Below are 19,072 nucleotides of genomic sequence, written 5' to 3'. Positions count from 1 at the left end.
ACTGTACTGTGAGTGCAGAATGGATATTTTTATTAAGGAATACACAGATATTCAAGAATAATGTGCAAAATTCATGAGATGTATTTATCAACATTTGGTTATGGATACAGAGAAAAAAGGTGCTAGGGAAGGAGAATAATGTGAAACAGCAGAGATTCTTTAAAATGAATCATATATTAATTGGTAAATCTGAGCAGAGTATGTAATTGTTTACCATCCTTGCTCTTTTCCACACATTTGTCAAATACGTTCTTTACATTGTGATTTCTACATTTGATACCCACAGCTGCCATCACCACCCTACCCAGACCCCAGAAGTGTGCAATGCCTACTCTAAAGCAGTTGTCTCAGGTTCTGTCTCAGGCAACAAACTTGGGACCTTTTGTACCTATGAGGCATGCTGACATTGCAACAGGGTTTTACAAAATACTGGAAATACTAGTCCGCCTCCCATTAAAAAAAATTTAATTATACACACTGTAAAAAACAAAAAATTCAGCATGTTTTCAGCATGTAAATCATAATTTCTTATCTTGTGTCTCCAGGAAAGAAGTCATTCATTTCCTAGGGTTATGTGGTTTGAATTGGTTTGCCAGGCTTGCTAGTTAATTACCACTCCTCCTGGGTTTCCATATTTAAAATGTATTGACATCATTTTTGTAGCATCTCTCTTCTTGTCATCAAACTCTTCAATTTTTTAAGTCATTGTTAATGATTTTATTGAAATAGAGTTCACATACCTTATGTTTCATCCGCTAAAGTATATAATTCCATAACGTTTACTATATTCACAGACACATATAACCATCACCATGGTCAAATTTAAACCATTTTCATGCAAACAAAAAGAAACCCAGTAAACTAGATGTCATCCTCTTTTTTCACATTTCCCTACTGCGATGCAACCGCTAATCTACTTTGTCTTTCTGGATTTCCATATTCTGGATATTTCACAAGTAGAATAATGTGTGTGGTCATTTGTCACTGGGTTCTCTCAAGTAACATGTTTTCAGTGTTTGTTTATATCACAGCAATATCAGTAGTTTTTATTGCCAAGCATGTTACCCTGATTCTATGGAAAGAGAGCATTTTATTTACCTATTCTTCAGTGGATAAATGTTTGTGTTGTTTCTATCTTTTTACTATTATGAGTAGTAGTACTATAAGCATTCATTTACAAGTTTGTGTGTGGAAAGATGTTTTCATTTTTCTTGAGTATATATCTAGAAGTAGAGCTTCTAGGTCATAGCCTAAGTCTATGTTTGACATTTTGAGGAACTTCCAAACTGTTTTCCAGAACAACTACACCCTTTTCCCTTCCCACGAGCAGTATAAGGGTTCCACTTTCTCTACCCTGTCACAAACATGTTATTATCTGATTTTTTTAGTCTAGCCATCCTTGTGCATATGACAGATCATCTCACAGAGGTTTTGATTTTCATTTTTCTGAATGATGATTCTGAGTATCTTTTTATCTAATCTTTTACTATGATGGAATTTTGGAAAGGAGAGTAAAAAGTGTTTGATCTGTGTTTAACTAAAAATCTGCAACTCATTTAAATATGACAGAAGTATCATTTTCTTCTAAATATTTCAAACCATTTACATAGAGTATCTTTATAAACATATACACTTTTATACTTCTTAGGGTTTGCATGATATAGGTACAACAATCCTGTGTGAATTTTCTCTGTAAGATTACTTTCTACATGGGGTTGAGGGAAGAATTCACTTAAATGAGTTCTCAGTTGACTCAAAGAGCAGAAGTGTGTGCCAACCCTTCTAAGGCTCAATGCTTTTTCACCAACAATGCGTTTTATTTTGTGGATACGTTCATTGCAAAGTAGCAAATGGGAGAGCTTCTATATTAGCAGAGAGCATGTGTGTAAGAGTTGAGTTTTAAGATATTTAGCTGACTTTCATACTTTCAGCACAGTATAAAAGATGAGATGCATCACACTTCCTAATTCCTAATCTTGGAAGATGTGGGAAGTTATTTTGTTCTGTGTATCTTGCATATGTGTAAACATTGCTGTGATGGAAACTGAAAATTAAAAAATTAAGATACCAAGTGCCTCATAAGGAGAAGGACAGCACAAAAGAATACCTGTCAAGGGAGGCCTCTGTCCATCCAGATTAGAGTGTAGCTGTGTCTCAACAAGGAAATTTCAGAAACTGTAACTCCTTTGCTGATGGGTTCAAAACCATTATATATAACAGAAGAAAAGTGGAATAGGAATGTGTTTTGGAAAGTCGTGGTTTCTCTGTGAATGGTGCTCCAGCACATCTTTGAGCAATTGAGGTAAGTGGAAGGAAGTGAAGGACGTATTGAGTGGCACCAAAGAGAATGCACTAAAGAGACACTGAACTGAGTTGCATTGGTTGTGTTCCCATTTTACTAAACATGAGATCATTCCTTGTAGAACACCTGCCCCCCAAAACCCTCTCGTAAGTTGAGTCAAAGAAGAGAAGTGCATGGCAACCCTTGTAAGTCTGTGTATGTGCAGTTTGACCAACAAAGCATTGTCTGGAGGTCCTTGGTGAGTCCCCACAGAGAAACTGTAACTCTGGTGCAAAGTCTTAGACTCACTGCTGGCTCATGAGCAGCAAGTGTTGTGAGTGAGAGATACCATGACTCCCCCAAGGACATGTGCATTGAAGGTGCTACCTCCATCCTAATTGGTGAACTCTACAGACAAACGGTGGGAACTTGTCATCAAGTTTGGATAGAAGGCACCAAGACGCCTTCCCCAAAAAGGATGTCATAACTGATGATGTCCCTGCAAATACTGCATTAGTACTAAAAGAACCCTGAACTCTATGGCCAAACGGCATCAGGATGATGCTCAGTACGTGGCCCTGCCTCAGGGAGGTGGTGCCAGATGAGAATAAGTAGTGGGAGAGGACAGTGTCATGACATGGTGATATTGGGTACATTGGGGCAAAAACTTATTTCACCAACAGAATCCTGATGAACCCACTTTCTCTTACTCCCTATTTAATTTAAAGCATCTTTTTTAGCATTCAGTTTTAGTTTGCCCATGAGAAAAGGGGCTGCCTTGTCAACATTCCACTGACAATTAGGTGATGCTTTCACTCAGCAGAAAATGTCATTACTTCTGGCAGCTTGAAGAAACACCTGGGGGAGAAAACTACTACTTCAAGGTCTCTTCTCCATAGAGATGATGGAGCCTTGCGGTCCTGATGTCATGCCTGATGGCGGGCACCTGGAGTAGGGTGTGGGCATTGGTAGATGGGATTCACCTGGGCTGAGACTGGGCCTTTAAGGGCGGCGTCACGGGGATGCCAGCAGAAGCCAAGAAGCCGAGAACAAACAGAAGCCCAGAGAGAAGCAGAGAAGGCTGGAGAGCCCAGATAGAGTGAAGACTTGCTAGGGGCTGGGAGGCCTGCCAGCACCGCTGCCTGTTGTGTACCTGGTAATCCCAATAAAAGACCTTCACAAAACCACTAAGAACTCTGACTCCTCCTTTACCCGATCTGCTGGATCCTAGAAAACTTGCTCAGTGCCCTGTCCTGCCTTTATAATTGGCGTAAGTCGGCAAGATGATCCATGCAGACGGGTATGGAGCCCTCCGAAGACCTGGAGGGACTAAGTAATAACACTGTTTCCCTGTGACGACGCTGGAGCATCATGGTGGCACAGGAGTTGGACGAGGCCCAGGAGCTGCAGGATGAGACCTTGTGTGGAGGAGCTGCCCAAGAGGACCAGCCAATGACCCCTGAGGCATCCAGAATCATCGGCGAAGAGAGGACCATGACTTGGAGCTCACCAGTGCTGATTCAGGGAGAAGCCAATGAACTTAGCCTAATGGACTTGGATGATGGACTCAGACTGATGAACTTGGACTGACAATCCCTCCAGAAGGCAGAGGACCTTGGCAGGTTATGTTTTCTTTTTAAGAATCTAGGGGTGGCCAGTGGGATGGCCAAAAGCAGCCTGTGTATGCCCAGCAGCCAGGCAGAGGAGAAAAGCCAACTGAGAAGGCAAAAGCTGGTGCTGATGCTAAGTTTGGGAAGCCTTGAGCGACTGTTAAGCAGCCTAAGTATGCTGCAGACCTGTGAGTCTCGTAAAATCACCTGTGGGTGATGCCCTGCTTGTTGTCGAGTGAGGGTGAGGAGCTGAGAAACACATCCTTGGGGGGCGGGTGGGGAACGTGGCTTGGGGTGGAGCCCAAGCCGAATGTAGAGTTTGGATCCCCGGCCCATGTGCTTGTGCAGTGGGTTGGCCTGAGTGCAGGGGTCTGCGAGTCGCATTGGTGGCTATGAAAGCTGAATGTTGGAGCGACAGCAGACAGAAACCCTGAGGGTTGGCGATTACCCCCAACAGAATAGAATCGTCATTCAGAGAGCGAGTGCATCCTGGGGGTGGATGCGGTGTGTGGCTTGTAGCCGAGACTACAGCCAGAGAAGGCCAGGAAGCCTGACGGCGCCTGGCGTGTTACAGTAGATGCCGTGAGTGGTTCCCCTCCCTCGTATGAGCAGTGCCTTCGGCAGCAGATGTGGTGGCTCATCTGCTGGTACCAGTAATTGTCTTTTGCACTAGGTTGGGGCCCTGCCTGGACTTATTTGTGTTCTGTTGTATTTTGTTGTTATATTGTGATGTATTGGCTCTTGTGGGCCATGGCTGCATTGTTTATGTTTGCTAAGAAAATTGTATATACGAAGACTGGATGGCAGAAAACCCTGAGGGGGTGGACTGTAGGTTAAGGAAAAAAGTGTCAGGTTTTTCTGCCCTCCCGCCATCAGGATAGATGATGGATCCTTGAGGTCCTGAATGCATGCCTGATGGCGGGCACCTGGAGTAGGGGGTGGGCATAAGTAGATGGGATTCACCTGGGCTGAGACTGGGCTTTTAAGGGCGGCATCACGGGGACTCCAGCAGAAGCCAAGAAGCCGAGAACAAACGGAAGCCGAGAGAGAAGCAGAGAAGGCCGGAGAGCCCAGAGAGTGAAGACTTGCTAGGGGCTGGGAGGCCTGCCAGCCTCCCGGTCCCCCAGCACCCCTGCCTGTTGTGTACCTGGTAATTCCAATAAAAGACCTGCAAAAAACCACTGAGGACTCTGACTCATCCTTTACCTGATCTGCTGGATCCTAGAAAACCTGCTCAGTGGTCATTCCTGCCACAACAGGCGGCATCACAGGGATGCCAGTAGAAGCCTAAAGAGAAGCCGAGAGAGAAGCAAGAGAAGCAGTAGCTGAGAGAAGGCCGGAGAGCCCAGAATGAAGACCTGCTGGGGGCTGGGAGGCCTGCCAGCCTCCAGGCCCCCAGCACCCCTGCCTGCTGTGTACCTGGTGATTCCAATAAAAGACCTGCAAAAAACCACTGAGGACTCTGACTCCTCCTTTACCCAGTCTGCTGGATCCTAGAAAACCTGCTCAGTGGTCATTCCTGCCACAACAGGCGGCGCCACGGGGATGCCAGTAGAAGCCAAAAGAGAAGCCGAGAGAGAAGCAAGAGAAGCAGTAGCTGAGAGAAGGCCGGAGAGCCCAGAGTGAAGACCTGCTGGGGGCTGGAAGGCCTGCCAGCCTCCCGGCCCCCCAGAACCCCTGCCTGCCATATGCCTGGTGAAGCCCAATAAAAGACCTGCAAAACCCCTGAGGGCTCCAGAACTCCTCCTTTACCCATTCTGCATGGGATCCTAGAAAACCTGCCCTGTGTCCATTCCTGCCCCTACAATGTGGTCATGGGCCTCCCTGGTGGGGCAGTGGGTTGAGCACAGAACGTTGAGCACAGCGCTGTGAAGCTGTCCGCAGTGTCTGCAGCTCGGGTTCGAATCCTGGCCAGCCAGGGAGATTCCCACAAGGCGTGGTGTAGGGTAAGGTAAATGTGTTAGGCTTTTTGCCCTCCCACCATCAGGATAGATGATGGATCCCTGAGGTCCTGAATGCATGCCTGATGGCGGGCACCTGGAGTAGGGTGTGGGCATCGGTAGATGGGATTCTCTGGGGCTAAGACCGGGCTTTTCAGGGCAGTGTCACGGGGTCACAAGCAGAAGCCGAGAGAAGAAGAGAAGCAGAGAGAAGGCCAGAGAGCCCAGAGAGAGTGAGGATTTGCAGGGGGCTGGAAGGACTGCCAGCCTCAGGGAACCCCAGGACCCCTTCCTGCCGTATGTCTGATACATCTAAATAAAAGACCTGCAAAAGCCGCTGAGAGTTCCAGGACTCCTCCTTTACCCAGTCTGCCGGATCAGAAAACCTGCACTGTGTCCATTCCTGCCCCTGCATGTGGCCAACCTCTCCTGTCATGCCATCTGCTCCCCTCAGCAGTGTATTTTGGGCAGTCTGCCTGTTCCAGCCTCCGCTCTGTCTCCGGTGAGTCCTCTCACCCTACCGTGCCTCCGGCCTGTCCCCCAGCTCTTGGATAAAAATAAATAAATCTTAAAAAAAAATAAAATTGTATCTTTTTTAAAAAAAAATCATCTGGTCATTAACAAGAAAGGAGAGACACTGTGATCCTGGCAAAAGGAAACCAAAGACCCATGACAATGAATGTAGATGTGATTATGGACTGATGCATGATGGAGGTTGAGGAAAAGGGCCACAATGAAACATTTGGAACACTTTGAAAACTTACAAGAAATAAAAATTACAGAGGACATTCATTCCTCAATAAATTGGCAAACATGGAATATGAAAGAGAGATTAAGGTTTTTTACTGAGAGTACCGAATGGATACTTTTATTACAGAATACACAGATACTCAAGAATAATGTACAAAATTCATGAAATGTATTCCTCAAGCATTTGGGAGAAGATAAAGGGAAAAAAGGATGGTAGGGAAGGAGAATAAACTGAAATGGGAGTTGGTTTTTCTTTTATTAATATTTTATATAATTCTTACATCATTTTTCATTTTTGCACAATGTATGCATTTTCATTTTGGTTTTATTCCCCATACAATTGCACCCCCCCTTATTTTGACCCTAATCCTTCTTCAACCCTCCCCTCCACCCACCCCCACAGTGTTTCTCTAGTCCATAGTTGCTTGTTGATTTTGAATGTTACTTTGTATTGATTAGTCTTTTTCCAAGTCCCTTATTTAGGTTTTCTAAATTCCTGCTATGAGTGAGACCATCAGAAATGGGAGATTATAAAAAATGGATTAGATATTAATTGGTCAGTCTGAATAAAGAGTAATTGTTTACCAACCATGTCCCTTTTCAACACATTTGTCAAATATGTTCTTACATTATTGTTCTGAATGTTACCTATCCTTTGAGATTTCTGCAATTAATACCAACAGCTCGCATCACCTCCCTACCCAGATCCCTGAGGTGTACAGTGCCACCTCTAAAGCTGTTGTCTCAGGTTCTGTCTCAGGCGAGAAACTTGGGAACTTTTGTACATATAAGGCATGCTGACATTGCAACAGGGTTTCAGAAAGTACTGGAAAAAAATAGTACCCCTCCCATTAAAAATATTTAATGATACACACTGTAAAAAAGAAAAAATTCAACATGTTTTCAGCATGTAAATCCTAATTATCTGGTGTCTCCAAAAAAGAAGTCATTCATTTCCTGGGGTTATGTGGTTTGAATTGGTTTGCCATCACTGCTGGTTAATTACCACTCCTCATGGGTTTCCATCTTCCAAAATGTAATGACATCATTGTTGTAGCTTCTCTCTACTTGTCAGCAAGGGCTTAAACTTTTTAAATGATTGTTAATGGTTTTATTGAAATAGAGTGCACATCCCATATGTTTCATCCATAAAGTATATAATTCCATAACTTTTAGTATATTCACAGACACATATAACCATCACCATGGTCAATTTTAAATCATTTTCGTGAAAACGGAAAGAAACCCCGTAAACGAGTTGTCACCCTTCTTTTTTCTCATCTCCCCACTGCATGCAACCGCTAATCTACTCTGTCTTTCTGGGTTTCCATATTCTGGATATGTCACCAGTAGAATGATGTGTGTGGTCATTTGTCACTGGATTCTCTACTTACCATGTTTTGAATATTCATTCATATCACAGCAATATTAGCAGTTTTTATTGCCAAGCATGTTACATTGATTCTATGGAATCAGTATATTTCATTTATCCATTCTTCAATAGATGAATGTTTGTATTGTTTCCCACTTTTTACTATTGTGAGTAGTAGTGCTAGGAGAGTTCATTTACAAGTTTCTGTGTGGAAAGATATTTTCCTACTCCTTGAGTATATACCTACAAGTAGAATTTCTGGGTTATAGCCTAAGTCTATGTTTGACATTTTGAGGAACTTCCAAACTGCTTTCCAGAACAACTACACCATTTTCCCTTCCCGCCAGCAGTATGAGGGTTCCAATTTCTCTACCTTCTCGCCAGTATATGTTATTACCTGATTTTTTTAGTCTAGCCATCCTTGTATGACACGCTATCTCATAGTGGTTTTGATTTTAATTTCTCTGCTGAATGATGATTTTTTTGTACCTTTTTATTTAATCTTTTACTCTGATGGCATTTTGGAAAGGAGAGTAACAAGTTCTTGATCTGCGTGTGTTTTCTCTGTAAGATTACGTTCCACATGGTGTTGAGGGAAGAAATCACCTAAATGAGTTCTCAGTTGACTCAAAGAGCAGAAGGGTGTGCCAACCCTTCTAAGGCTCAGTGCTTTTTCACCAACAATGCTGTTTGTGGATACATTCATTGCAAAATATCAAAGAAGTGGGGGAGCTTCTATGTTGGCAAAGAACTTATGTGTAAGAGTTGAGTTTTAAGATATTTAAACTGATGTTCATACCTTCAGCATAGTATAAAAGATGTGATGTGTCACACTTAGTGGTTCATAATCCTGGAAGTTGTGCAAAGGATACTTGGGGAGTTATTGTGTTCCGTGTATCTTGTGTTATGTTTAAACATTACTGTGATGGAAACTGAAAATTAAAAAATAAAAGAGATCAAGTGCCTCATAAGGAGAGGGAAGCACAAAAAAAATAACCTGTCAAGGGTGGCCTCTGTCCATCAAGATTAGAGTGTAGCTGTGTCTCAACAAGGAAATTGCAGAAACTATAACTCCTTTGCTGATGGGTGGAAACCATTATATGTAACAGAAGAAAAGTGGAATAGGAATGTGTTTTGGAAAGTTTGTTGATGAAAAAGTGACTAAAAGCCCTCCCATGGTTTCTCTGTGAATGGTGCTCCGGCACATCTTTGAGCAAATGAGATAAGTGTGAGGGAAGTGAAGGAGGTGTTGAGTGGCACCGAAGAGAATACACTAAAGAGACACTGAAATGAGTTCCATTGCTTGTGTTCCCATTTTACTACACATGAGATAATTCCTTGTGGAACGCCTGGCCTCCAAAACCCACTTGTAAGTTGAGTCAAACAGAAGAGGTGTATGCCAACCCTGGTAAGTCTGTGTATGTGCAGTGTGACCCAAAGAGCATTGTCTGGAGGTCTTTGGTTAGTCCCCAAGAGAAAATGTAGCTCTGGCGCAAAATCTTAGACTCACTGCTGGCTCATGAATTGAAAGTGTGGTGAGCGAGATCTACCATGACTCCCCCAGAGACATGTGCATTGAAGGTGCTACCTCCATCCTCATAGGTGAACTCTACACACTAACAGTGGGATCTTGTCATCAAGTTTGTGTAGATGCCCTTCCCAAAGAAGAGGTTGTCATGGCTGATGACATCCCTACAGATACAACTGCATTAATACTGAAAGAACCCTGAACTCTATGACCAAAAGTCATCAGGATGCTGCACAGTACCCGGCCCAGACCCACTCAGGTGGTGCCTGGATCACACTGAGTAGTGGAAGCAGGACGGATCATGACATGGTGATGATGGGGTATATTGAGGCATAAACCTGTTTCACCAGCAGAATCCTGTTTTGCCCTCTTTTTCTTACTACCCTCTTCATTTAAAGCATCTTTTTTTTAGCTTTCATTTTCAGTTCACCCTGGGAGGGAAAGGGGCTGACTTGTCAACAGCCCACTGACAATTACATGATGCTTGCACATGGCATAAAATGTCATGACTCCTGGCAGGTTGAAGAAATACCAGGGGGAGAAAACGACTACTTCAAGGTCCCTTCTCCACAGAGAAGCCTCAGTGGCAGGTTTAACGGTGCTGAACATGAGCCTTCTCAAACAGCATCTGCACTGTTTCTAGATCCTACCCCAGCTAGTTCAACAAAATGAGCCCTCCTGATCCAGGTCCTTGGTCCACACTAGAAACATCCACCTCCAAACACTCCCACTTTCAGCATTCACCCACCACCCGTGGGAACCTCTGGTCACTGACTGTAAACAAAATTAAGGTGTTCTTTCTTCTTTCCTGTGGATTTGCTTGCAAACACACTTGTTGTTAGGTCTCTGCATCTGGAAGACCGCTCTTCCATAATCCCTAAACACTAGAGAGCATACAATGAAGGAGAAGGTGTGGGATACTATGTGCTTGCATCAGGGCTATGCAGAGCACATGTCCTCAGACTTAGGTGGAGAGTGAGGTTGGGGCTGAAACACATTCTAATTTCTCAGCCAGGGTTCCAAGGGAGTGGTCATCATTGAGAAACCAAAGGAGGCCATTTGTAAGAACTGAACTAACTCCTTGCTTTCAGCACAGCCCCGATTTACCCAAAACCCAAGTCCCAGAAACATAAGACTTTGCTATTAAAGAAGAATTTATTGGGGATAATCAATCTGATAAACAATAATTATTTTGGGTACAAAATTTTCCTCGCTGGAAAATTTGCAGGAGAATTTTCTGTTTACGTAGTTGACACAGCTCTCTGATCACCGTCCCTTCCACAGTGGTGAGAGACGTTGGAGAAGCGTGGCCCACGTGAGGCCTGCAGTTGGCTTTTAGATGGTATACAGATACCATGTGGGGGTGGGGGACGCTTCCCACACAATAGCTGTTCCCCAAGTGCCACAGCTTTCTGTGGATGTCCGCCCATGTCTCTGACCCATCGAATATTTGTAGGATGAGTCTGGCCAGCAATGACAGCAGCTTGGGGGCAGAACTTGGCGTGTGTCACTTTACAGCAGGGACCCCTGTAGTTAAGAGGATGTCGCTGAATAGGCTCAGTGCAGGTCTGCACTTTTGCATTCTGATGCGTTCTCCCACACATCACTGGCGAATGAATGGTCTCGTGATAGCCCAGCCTCTCCTGGGACTTTCTAGTGCCTGTCTTGATGTTCTGAGCTCCCGACATCCCAGAAAAGGAAGCTCCACTTTTAAGCGGACAGCTTGATATGGAGCTGCCCTTCTCCTGGGAATTTTCTTCTCTTTTCCTAAGACGAATCCATTGCAAAAAGTGCTTCACTTTTTGCCTGAATATGTTTTCAGCAGGAGGTTGCCCCTCTTTGTTGAAAACCTGGGCAGTCTGCCTCCAGTGTGCCTCATGTAATGCCATGTTCCGAGTGGGAACGCTGTGCCTTCTGGGTTGGGGTGTCCCCAGCCTGGCGTCCCCTCCACCCAGCTCATCTGTGTTGGTCCCCCGAAGACTCACTCTCTTGGCAGCTGGAGGGAAATTCTTATCCTGCCACCTCTTGAACGCATGCTGACAAATCCCATTCCCCAGCCGCCGCCTCGGGCTGAACCCACTGTCCACCAAGTGGGCCTGCAGCACCTGGGAGGCCTCCATGTCCCCACTGGAGATGCCCTGAGCATGAGTCAGTGAGGACTTGACGGTCAAGTTATCCGAAGAAAGTGGTGCTGGTGGAGGGCTCCCTGGCTTGCTGGTTATCAAAATGTCACTAGATTTTGATCGAGGAGCATCAAGTTCCTCAGCCCTGAATATCTCCCTGGACATACCGGCTTTGGAAAGCATCTCTAAGTTCTGGCGCCTCTCTTTGCCCTGCAGCATTTCTGCTCTACTACTGAAACTCATTCTGTCAGCCTCTGGCTCGTGTGTGGCCACAGCCTGCCTTGCAGGCGGCATGGGGGGGCACCTCGTGCCTCGGGGACACTGAGTCTGCCTTGACTTGCCCGGGAGACTGTGTTCGACAGGCAGAAGACTGGGTCTGCCACCCTTCATCCTCTGCGCACCCTCTGCTGGCTCCTGGGTGACGGCAGGGATTGGTTCTCTCACGCTCCCTTCTCTGTCCCTGCCCAGGTGTGAGGTAGCAGGGACAGGGTGAGCTCGCACAGGACCTACACCTGTTAGCCCCACCTTCTCTTCCCCATTCGATTTTCTTCTAATGGACGTGAAGCCCCCTGATTTGGAGTCCTCCTGAGTAGTCATGTTGGTTGAGGAGGGATGGTTGGGAAGGGAAGAGGTTTCTGTCTCTTTGAAGATGTCTAAGGATTGACGGACTCTAGAGGGAGGTCCCAATCGCATCCCCAGACGAAACCTCTTCATATGGTCTTCCAGCAAATTCTGCGCGCTGGACTTCATGAAGGAGAGCTGCTGGGAGGTGTTGAGGGAGTAGTCCTGACACACCGATGAACACAAATCGTCCTGCCCTACTTGGTTGTGCAGTTTCGCAGAGACTTTTTCTGGGCTATGTCCCTCAGACCTCCCTGCATCCTTCTTACACTGAGACATTACCGAGCTCTTCCTCTCATGGACACTTCCCGATTGGCTCAGTCCAACATTTAGAGTTTTGCAACTCCGACCCTGAAGCACAGTGCTTCCCGAAGGTGCACTGTAGCCCCCCAATTCATTTGCCTCTGACAGCCATTCTGGAGGCATCTGTAATGACATGGAATGTACGATCCTTTGGGGCAAGCCACAACAGTGTTGGATAAGCCTCTTTCGAAGGTGATGTTCTAGTTTTCTCCGAAGTTTATCACTAATGGGGAAATCTCCAGGAAGGATGGAGATGGATTTAGAGACAAGAGAGTGCCGGCGTTGAGGAAAATCGGGAGGTGAAGCGCTAAAGTCTTTGTAAGAACTTTGGACAACAGCGGGTAAACCCCACACATCTGCTAGTTGCTTCTGCAACACATGCCATTCCAGGAATTCAGTATCAGCAGGTTGGAGACAATCTGGGTCATTCTCGGGTCTATTGGAAAACACGCCACAGATCTTAATTTGGTGTGAAGGGCCAGATGGTTGGGCTGGGATTGGGCAAGGCAGGTCGGCTGGCGGCTGGGATTGTGGCATGGACGGGGACTGTGGCGGAGTTTGAGGCAACGTTGGAGTCTGGATTTCGGGTGAGGACAGAGGGAGGGGCTGGGGAAGCTCTGGGGCTTCTTGATTGGTGGAGGCATTTGATATTCTATTGAAAAAAGAGACAGGGGGAGCGCCCCCCGAGAGAGAGATGGCAGAGCGCAAGGACTCGCTGTGTAGGGATGGGAGACCCCAGAAGAACTGGATGCGTTTTTGCTGTAAATGGTCCCCCAAAGATTTAAGATGTGGGGGCAGTTCATGCATCTGCAGCTCCTGTGGTTTGCCTTTGGGGCTCCCTTGGGGAAGGGAGACTGCTGAGTCATCCTTATCAGCAGGGGACCCTAACATTCCCCCTGAAGAATTCGGTTGGTACCCTGGTCCCTGTGGTTTTGGAAAGGAATAACTATTCTTTTCCTTGTCCTTCCACATCAGGAAATCACTCCGCTTTTGCACTTGCCTCTCTAGGAGTTCCAAGACGTCTGCACTGAGAAATGGCAGGTTCACAGAGGTCTCGAAAGACGGAAGGGCAAGCCATTCGTGAGTGAAGTCCCCACGTGGTGCCCAGGTAGAGGCTAACCAGTCTGAAACAGAAAGCCCTGGTGGGCTGCAGGAGGTGGTGTTCTCTGAGACAGTCTTGAATGAGATGGAAATTGCTTTAGATTGAGTCCGAGTTACCGTAGTGTCTTGAGGTGATGAAACAGACAGTGTTGGTGGTGGATGATGATAACCATATGGATCATCAGGATTCATTGGTTGTGGCAAATTAGGTAAGGCTTTGATACCTTGACAGAGGGTGGGGTCCCCTGAGAAGATGTTATTTAGAGACAAAGGGGTGTGTGCTGGGAGCACAGCGTCCACTCTCTGGTTGTGATATTGGGGGACTGGGGAAAAAGCACGGTGTTGTGGTGAAGAATGGCCTGCTGGGTATTCAGGACCCAGTGAAGGAAAAGGCTCTGGTGACAGATTGTATCCCAGTGAGGGTGCAAGAAACTCATCTGAACAGGTCAGTGGATTAGGTGAGTGAAGAGGGTTGGAGAGGGGTGGTGGGGAAGGTTGAAGCAAAGAAACTGGTATTTGGTCTCCAGCGGGAGCTGCTGGGAAGGCAGAGGACATTGTGAAGGAGGACTCAGCCATGGGAGCTGTGGAAGCCAAAGAAGAGACAGAGGGAGCATCTTCCAGGGCTTCTGAGAACAGCAGTTGGTTGATCTCAGCAGTTGCTCTATTACACACTTCACAGAAGGGGTCTGGACACAATAGTTGGCGAAAGCGGGTGGTAGCATGTTTCCGGCCCAGGGGACTGCAGGAGACAGGGGGTGTTCAAATTGCAGCCAGGGCCAGAACCATGAAAGGATGACCCGTTGGCCTGGCTGGGATGGGACATCTAACTCTGCTTCTTCACATTGCCCCGCTCTGTGACCTCACAATACCCTCCTTCCCGTGGCTACCCCTCCCACGACTATCCCCTCCCATGACTACAGCGGGTAACACTAAATCCCTAGGTCATGCTACAGTGAGGTCAGGGCAAGGACAAGTCACCTTTCCACAATAGCAGTCAGCTTCCTCTTCTCTTCTGTGTCACTCTGGCAATAGCTCCAACCTGGGAAACAAGAAGAAGATGTCCTATGTGCTGAAAATAGAAGCATAGGTCTAATGCAGGAGTCCCTTAGGAGCCACCTTGGGGCTATCTGGCACTGAAATGCTCAACAATCACTAGAGGAAGACAGATGGCAGTGATACTATCAAGCAGGGTCGTGTGTGTGTGTGTGTGTGTGTGTTGCTTCACGACTAAAAGACTTTGATGCACATGATCTCCTGTGATGCCCTAAACCACCCTGGAAGGAATGCAGGTCGGTGGTTCCCTCAAAACGGAATGGATCATCCATGAAGTCAGAGAACTTTTAGAAAGTCAGGCCACTGAAGCTCTGACTCTCAGTATACCCCATGGGCCTGTCAGGCAACGGCCATTACCCCGGCCCCTCACTGCTTCCTGTCCCGGGGGCGGCAGAGCAGGGTACCTGACATACCCCATCCCATCAGCCGCTCCTCGAGGGCCTGTTTCTGAGAGAGACTACTATCCGCAGAAATCACAGATTTGGTAGGGAAAGAAGAAGTCAAACTATCACTATTAGCAGATGATATGATAATATACATAGAGAACCCCAAAAACTCCACAGAAAAACTAATTCAACTCATCAGTCAGTTCAGTAAAGTGGCAGGATACAAAATCAACACGCAAAAGTCAGTAGCCTTCCTATACACAAACAATAAATCTGAAGAAGAAGAAATTAAAAAAACCATCCCTTTTATTATCGAAACAAAAAATATCAGGGACCAGGAAAAGGAATAACGATAAGAAAGCGAAAATCAACAAAAAACTATGAACCAGAGACACTCTATGGGGGTAGGGAGCGGGAGGGGAGGGATTGGGGTCAAAATAAGGGGGTTGCAATTGTATGGGGAATATAAAAATAAAATTTATTATTAACAAAAATTTTGAAAGGATAAATAAACATGACAAGTAAAAGCAGGATTACACAAAATATTTGACTGCTTATTTGGAAAAAAAAAATAAACACTTCTAAAGAAAAAAAAAAGGAAATCACAGATTTGGGGCTTCCTGCAAGAGAGGGAAGGGCGGCCTCGGAGAGCGCGGGTGGAACGGGCAGAACCTTACCTGTCAGTGTCCCCCCTTTCCGCCTCCTCTTGGCTCTGCACTGAAAACAAAAAGAATGAATGATTGATTCTCAGTTCACTCCTCCTCTGTGGAGAAAACTCAGACAAGACTCTGTTCTCATTGACTGAACGTCGTATTCCTTTTTAAAAATAACTTCTAAACGTGCTAAGGGCCTCCCTGGTGGTGCAGCGGGTTGAGCACAGCACTGTGAGAATCCCCAGCCTCTGCGTCACCAGTTCGATCCCAGCCGGCCAGGGAGATTCCCACATGGTGCAGCAGACCTCTCCTTTCTCGCCCGCGGCTCCCCTCAGCAGTGTATTTCCATCATTTTGCCTGTTCTGCTCCCTCTTCTGTCTCTGTGGATTCTCTCTCCCTTCTGCGCCTCTGGCCTGAACCCCAGTGCTTGTAGAAATAAATAAATCTTCGAAAAAATAAAGGAGTTTAAAAAAATAAAAATCTAAATTACTAAAATATTTTCAGGGTTTCCTTCTGGAAAAAGGCGGGGATTTTGTCTATGAGGTGCACATTGCTATTCTCAGTCAGCAGCCTATAGTCTTTTGGGGGGAGCTTGTCTCTTGGCTCGAGATCCCAGGCTACAGCCTCTGCTCAGGGGACTGCGCTCCTGATCAGCTCAACATTCAGGAAGACTTGATGGAGTGACACCTACCAGGGAATGTGACTCATGACCCAGTGTTGGGGCCTGTGTGTCCCGCAGAGATCTCAGACACTGTCCTGATCAGGAAGGCAGGGGCATGGTGCTTACTTCCACCACACCCAGCTGGTCTGTGAGCACCTCGTGAGCCTAGTCCTACCTAGTCTATTCCCGAGGAGCATGAAGTTGTATTCTTTGTCACACTTCCCTTTCCACACTTCCCAGAATCAAGCAAACTTATTTTAAAATGTGGAAACAGACATGGAAATGGCAATACAGAACCTCTACTGGGGAATTGCCCAGTGTTCCTTACCTTTCTGCCCTCTGTGGTTTTCCAGCCAGTGAATAGAGATGGAATCCCCACCAGGTAGCACAGGAACAGAAAGACCAAACAATACGCCCATAGGTAAATGAGGTCAGGGTCAATATCCAAGGATATTGAGCCAAAGCTCAGCCTGGACTCATCAATATGGCATTTCAGAAATGAAAGAGCATCCCATTTACTGATTTCCATATTGTGAATCACACGCTTGCCTGAGGCAACTGAGCCTGAGAAGGCTAGCACTGGCCTTTATTTAGTCCCTTGCTTACATCACAGAGCTCTGAAGTGTCACAAAGGAAACCTGGGAGCAGGGGCGGGGCTACCACAGACTGTGCCCATAGCCCCTCCCCCAACTCAGGTCCAGCAGGTTCCTCTATTCTCCATAGCCCAGGAGGTTTCTCTACCCTAAACTATCATCCAGTTTTCCAGTTCCACCCTCCATCATATATTTGCTTCGAGGATATATGCTTCTTGTATCTGTCACGCAGATGGAAACTGAGCTCCTCTTTACCGTTCGTTCGAAAACCCTGGCTTGAGTCTCACCAATTCAACTGCCTTGAAAGTCTGTAATACTGCTAGGAATGTTTGCACATTGACACTCAACATCCTATGTGTCCTCAAACCATCTTTCCCGTAGGATGTTTTTGCCTATTCAAACTCAGATAAAGATCTACAGTGCTTTTTACGCTGACTTTTTTTATGAATGCCAAATAGTGAATTTTAGTATTGTGTTTCTGTCATTTTCAATCATCTTTATTCAGCGGGGCTGATTAAAGTGGACAGTTCATGATTAAACTTCAGAACACAAAAAGAAATGTGTAAAATAATTGTGAATAATTAACTAACTTCAAATGTTCTTGGACAGGTCCATAATATTTTTCTTTTTAAAGTTTTATTTTTATTTATTTATGCCACAAGTAATGGGGAGTAGGCCAGAGGAGCAGGTTCAGCAGAGACAGAGTGGGGAGAGAACAGGTGGGTCAACTGAAATGACTGCTGAGGGGAGCAGTGCCAGACAGGTGAGGTCTGTTGTGCCTTGTGGATTAGCTCCCAGCCCGGCATGAAACTCAGGCCTCAGTGGCTGCAATACCTTGATAGCACTGAGACTTAACTCCTGCACCACCAGGGAGGGCCCTCTTAACACTTATTTTTCTAAAGTTAGCATAGCTTAACTACACAAAAACTTTTAGTAGATGCCACACACATACACACCCACACACATCCTTTTGACATTCAAATCCAGTGCCAGAATGAGACTGTTCATGATTGTAATGAACCAACAATTGACCCATTACTAGCACTCTGGGAACATTTTACACTGGGGTTTTACGTAGTGTCCTACATCTCTATTAAGTATTGCAGTAGCATAGTAGTTCCACTGTCCTGAACATTCTCTGTCATCTCCCCTTCATCCAATTGTCTCTTTTCCCTTGGCGGCCCGCTGATCTTTCCTGTCTTCAGAGTTGTGCATTTCCAGAATATCATGTAGTTGGAATCATATGGCACATAGTCCATTCAGATTGCCTACCTTGACTTAGTAATGTGCATTTAAATTTTCTCCATGGTCTTTCCTGACTGCTGCATTACCCATCATTTTAGCACTGTCTAGATGTTCACTGTTGATCTATCCAGTTACCTTGGACATTTTTGTTATGTCCCAGTTTTGGCAACTGTGAATAAAGATACATCACTATTACCACTTCATTAAAATGTCCTTCGTGTACCTTACAATTCATTCATTAAAAGCTTATAATTCAGAGCTCTCCTACCTACCTGTGATTATGCAGGTGTGTTTCTTTGTCTTTCTCCTTTTCTAATAAACCTGTCCTTTTAAAATATAAAATGTGGAGGAAAAATTTATAATTCAGTGACTCTGTATGCTCACAATTTTGCATCCAACACTAAATCAATTTTAGAAAACTTTTATCATTCTGAAAAGAAACTCAGTTCTTCTTGGCCCTCATCCTCCAATCTTCTCATTTTTCCACACCTAGATGACCACTTATGTCTAAGTATTTCCCATGTAGTGAATACTACATATGTGTCTTTGTAGGTGGTTTCTCACTCAGTATGATTTCAAGATTTGTTCCATGTAGTAACATATACCAGATGTAGTAACATATACCAGTAGTTCATTTCTTAATTGCAAATGATTCCATTTTATGGATATCCCACATATGTTTGTATATTGGTCAGCAAAAGTTGGATTGTTCTATTATTGGAATACTAAGAAAAAACTTTAACGGATAATTGTGGACCTGTTTTGGTGTGGACGTATGTTTTAATTTCTTGCTCACTCATTTAGGAGTAACTTAAGTTTACATCATGTCTAAGCTTGTTGCTTTCTGAGATT

At 45.3% G+C, this 19,072-nt stretch overlaps 1 protein-coding gene and 1 long non-coding RNA gene across 4 annotated transcripts in view; one reads left to right on the top strand and one right to left on the bottom strand.

Moving 5' to 3' along the window:
• Positions 1 to 19,072, top strand: part of LOC119232422 (uncharacterized) — a 102,583-nt gene that overhangs the window by 60,688 nt on the left and 22,823 nt on the right. The gene's annotated exons all lie outside the window — the stretch shown is intronic.
• LOC119232417 (spermatogenesis-associated protein 31D3-like) lies at positions 10,588 to 16,978 on the bottom strand. The gene is made up of 4 exons (XM_037494434.2): positions 16,711 to 16,978; positions 15,746 to 15,785; positions 14,608 to 14,668; positions 10,588 to 14,368 (listed from the first exon to the last, which is right to left on the bottom strand). Exons 1-4 carry the CDS (start codon positions 16,909 to 16,911, stop codon positions 10,723 to 10,725), a joined length of 3,948 nt encoding a protein of 1,315 aa, XP_037350331.1. The 5' UTR covers positions 16,912 to 16,978; the 3' UTR covers positions 10,588 to 10,722.

The sequence above is a fragment of the Talpa occidentalis genome, unplaced genomic scaffold, assembly GCF_014898055.3.
Source record: "Talpa occidentalis isolate TD23 unplaced genomic scaffold, MPIMG_talOcc4v2.1 talOcc4.7, whole genome shotgun sequence".
NCBI lineage: Eukaryota > Metazoa > Chordata > Mammalia > Eulipotyphla > Talpidae > Talpa > Talpa occidentalis.
Note: the sequence above shows the minus strand (reverse complement) of the source record. Positions and strands in the feature narration are given on the sequence as shown.